The 4,544-nt window shown below is 33.1% G+C and overlaps 1 protein-coding gene across 1 annotated transcript; it reads right to left on the bottom strand.

Annotated features, from left to right (window-relative positions):
* Window positions 1–1,480: 1,480 nt before the first annotated feature.
* LOC132715617 (uncharacterized) lies at window positions 1,481–3,597 on the bottom strand. The gene is made up of 2 exons (XM_060698650.1): window positions 3,508–3,597; window positions 1,481–3,010 (listed from the first exon to the last, which is right to left on the bottom strand). Exon 2 carries the CDS (start codon window positions 2,959–2,961, stop codon window positions 2,098–2,100), a length of 864 nt encoding a protein of 287 aa, XP_060554633.1. The 5' UTR covers window positions 2,962–3,010; window positions 3,508–3,597; the 3' UTR covers window positions 1,481–2,097.
* Between the last annotated feature and the right edge of the window lie 947 nt (window positions 3,598–4,544).

Below are 4,544 nucleotides of genomic sequence, written 5' to 3'. Positions count from 1 at the left end.
TTTATTATTATTAAATTAGTAATTATTGTTACGCTGATTTGCTATAGATCTGAATACGCCATGTTACATTATTATGTACATATATTTCATAAATAATGTGAAATAATACGATGCTTGTCATCTGAAGTGTTACTATAATAATCGTTCTGCATTGTCGTTTTATTTGGCTATGCCTTCAATCTTTCCAATAAAGTTTGTCCAGGTGTATCAGAGATCCAAAACGTTAAATTGTCATATATCGTGAAATTATTGTTAAATGTATCATTTTTTTTATTTCGGTGACACAAATCAATATAATATATATTTTTAGCTTTAACATCTTTTGTTAAATATTCATGGTCTTAAATCAAATTTATTTTCATGCAAGGTGTTGCTATGATGATTAAGCAATTTGATTGCAAACATACCGTTTCATATCATAAGAAGCGAAAAGAATGAACTATGGACTAATTGGGTCTATCAACAAATGTATGTTTTATTATATCTCTCAGATATTAAAATAAATTAAGGGCCATATTACGCAATTTAGACATTGATTATTTTTTAAGTGAAATATCTTTTAATAGTCTGTACATTTGTCAATTTCTTAATTGTGTACATTCAAGCAAGCTTCTGAAAATTTACTTATTTCATATAATTGAAGCATTGGTTTGGATATCTTGTTTTCCGTCGCCATTGAGTATTTGTCATTTTAAACATTAACATACTATAACATTCATCTATTTTGAAACCATGTTGTGAATTCGAAATGCCTTATTTTGTAATGAGGTAAAGTCTAATATGTTTAAATGAAATATACAAATACGATATTTTAAGACTATAAAGGTACAAGGTATCAAGATTTTAAATCCATTCTTTGCACTGTGTTTGACAGGGATTTGGAAATATTTCATCATCTCAAATGGAGCAAAATATGACAGTGTATGGAACTTTCATTGCTTTGATAATGATTTGGCAAGTAAGCAAGAGTGGTCGATATCGATGCTAAAAATAGAGAGGTAAACAAATGGCTTATGTATCATAAATCTTTACATCACATGGCGTTGATATAGATATATTTATTTATGCATGTAGAACGCCAGTTTCGTAACTTAATTCTTGCACTGCACCGCCATTTTTAGGCCTAAACTCACATGACATACCTCGTAACGGTTGGAAGCCTTGGAACCTGTAGAACCTTATTTCATTTCATTTCTAATTAAGAGCGTCAACTTCAACTTCCGATCGCAAATGACGTACGCACACACCATCCGCGATGTCCCGGACGGCCTCCGTAAATCGGGGTTTCGCCCGTCTAGACGCGAGTTTTGCTGCTAGATACTTTATATTGCATCAGAATATAGCAAAGCCGGTGCTTGAAGCTTCTGAGACTATCAATTCACTTTCAAATGATTCGACCACTGCAAAGCTCCGGGTTTGAGCCCACAAGGTTGCAGCGCCTATTAAACGTATGAAAAACTGATAGAAACTATTCAAAATATATGATATCTGTATTCTGTATTACAATCAGTTTTTAAAATATATCAAGATTTTACCAAAGTTACAATTTCAACAATTTATCCATTCTTCAAACCAGACATAATATAACTCATTTGCTAAATATATAAACGGTGCCAGTACTAAAAGTTCATTTCTCTCATCGAACGCCATCAGCGAGGAAAAATAATAGACATATATTGATTAAAATATTTTTTTTATGAGAGGAGTTATATAAAAGTCTATGTAAATTGTTTGCATCCAGAAAACGTCAGCGTTGGGATAGAAAACAATTGTTGTGGTGAACCTCTATAATTAAGCTATACATTCAGCCAAAATGGTATAACTACCTCCCAGATTACACTCCTACAAAATACTGTTACGTTTCCTCTCTTTATAAAGTGTGCACGTGGAACAACAAGCAGTTAAAAGAGAAGAACATGCATCGAATAAGAATAAATACATATAAATATATATAACAGATAAGTGGTGGCTACATTATTGCATAACAGAAACAAAAATTAGCATCGGTTTAAGTGAATAGTTACTTTAAGTAAAATCAGATCGACATGAATTTATCCTTCTTGGTTAGATTTTATACAAATGCAACAAAATATATTTCTATGAAAACACTTCGCACATAAATGTCATTGAAGAACTACATCCGTAATCATATAGATAACATTTTCTGGAACTTCCTGATCCACTGTATGTAAAATGCAAGCAAAGTTGGTTTGAAGGTCTACCGGGATACCAGTGATTGAAAGAGGGATCCTCTGGTTGCCTTGTAAACTCCCATTTACTGTTTGATGTAGCTCTACGACCATCTATCCAGAAACCATGGTTTATCTTTCTTTCCTTTACAAAAGTGCTCACATCTTGAAACTTGATCTCAGAATCTATACTGACAAGATACCCTCCATCCGCCTGACAACTTTCAGCAGCTGCTTTTTGAATACATGAACGGCTCACAAATTTTATGCAATATCCGTGTTCAGTTAGAGTGTAGTCTTCTCTGCATTTATTACAAGTGCGAAATTCAACTTCTATGTTTTGATCTGTACTAAACCGTTTGCAAAGAGTTGTATTAAATCCACAGTTTCTAGTACGATTCTGCCTTCCGAAATAGCCGAATCCTTTCACGAAGGTATAACTACAATGATTCCATTTACCCCATTCTGTACAGGGATGCAGGCGACATATCTCCTTTGCTACATCGGCCATTTCTGAACGGAGATCTTTTGTGACATTGCCAATTTGAGACTCAAAGTCTTTATCCACAATACCGATATCGTCACTAAATTTACGCGCCAAATTATTGATAACTTTGCCTGCAAGAACAAGATGAGGTTTGTTGAGAAATATCCCCACATCAGTCAATGGTTTTCCGGGTAGCGTTTCGTTTGTATATGGAGCTGCCATGACTTCAGTCAATATGACGAATACTAACAGGGTGACACATGCAGCGTTCTTCAGTACCAACATCTTTTAATATAGCTCTTATGCACTTTTGCCAAAGACTACTAAGACAGATCTATTTAAAATATTATAGAATGAAAATAAGTAATATTTTATACATATTAAAAAAATCACAGTTAACATACATTAGTGTTTGAAATTATTTTTGCCCAATAGGATTGTAGTATTTTAAATCAATCTTAACACTTTACTTTGGTATATCGGCAAACTATTTATCAGTCTAGTAAATTGGCTGTTTATAAAAATAGTTTAAATCACTAAGCTAGTTAAAATTTATTATTAGTTATTTTCAAATTTTGTAAATACGTACTAATAAACTTTAATCTTTATTGATATTACGTAGAAAAAATTAATGGTTGTTCTTTATTTCATTATTTTAAATGCTGTTGTAATCTTAAATGATTTTAAACATTTTTCACAAATTGATATATTAAAAATGAGAAGACAAACGTGTACTTTTTAAAATGAAATTATAAATAAATAAATAAATACATAAATAAATAAATATCCTTCTTTCTATCTTACAACTGTTGCATTAAACATAATACTTACTTTCTGACAAAATCAATAATCTGCTGTCAACTTGGACCCACACTGATATGAAAATTGCTTTTATGTTTACTTTTGTCTAATGACGAAAATCAACGAAATAATTTCCTCATTTCAAAACAAAGGGATATTATGTAATGATTCGGTACATATAAGGACATTTAGTGTTCCATCACATTTCCCGACCAATGAAATCGCTCCAATTTGAAAAAAAAACGCCCTTCTTAATCGTATCGGCAGGCAAATTTTCTTTCAAACACTACATTATTTAAGAGTTTGGAACGAAGTGCGCGTGTGTAACCCCGCCTTATTAGTTTAAATAGACATTGGTAAAATGCTTATCGAAATTAGGTCAAAGTATCTTCATAAAACCGTTTTTTTGGCGGGGTCATTTTGTGTATAATTCCTCGGGGAAAATATCGAAAAACCCAAACATTTGAGCCATTTTGAAATAACATGTATAAATCACACACCGATGATGCATTTATCAATTAATGCACACAGGCACATGAAGGGTAAAATTGAATAGGCCACGCAAGCATAATTATGCCGATTGGGGCTATTATAATCCGCGATATTTCGTTTTGATGCATACATTGTAAAATGTCGAGCTTAAGCATTAAGTCTCAACCTTTGCACCGGGAAATGTCTCTGCGCAAAATGTCGCAGCTAATTATTGATTCGTTGATGAGGTTCAAAAAGCCGCGGCCTATAATTTTTCCCTTCGACTTTTTGTAGAATTTCTACAACACTTGCAACACTTTCTTCCTGTTTGTTACCCGACATTTTAAAGACAAACGAGGGATAAAATGTATAGTCAAACCATGGGCGCTACTGGCCACATGCTATTTCAAACAACTGCCGTGACTTTTTGTACGATTTCGGCAGAAAATCTTGCGGGTTTGTATGTTGCTATGTTATTTAATAAGAATATATCTCGGGTTTAAAATGACCGCAATCGGCCTCCATACGTAACAACTTTCTGTAGGCTGATGGCCGTTGTGTACACCGGTCTCACTGATATTTGAGAGACTGGTGCC

The sequence above is a fragment of the Ruditapes philippinarum genome, unplaced genomic scaffold, assembly GCF_026571515.1.
Source record: "Ruditapes philippinarum isolate M1 unplaced genomic scaffold, ASM2657151v2 ctg18278_1_1_1_1, whole genome shotgun sequence".
In the NCBI taxonomy this organism is placed as follows: Eukaryota; Metazoa; Mollusca; class Bivalvia; order Venerida; family Veneridae; genus Ruditapes; species Ruditapes philippinarum.
This window is presented reverse-complemented; position numbering and strand designations above follow the sequence as displayed.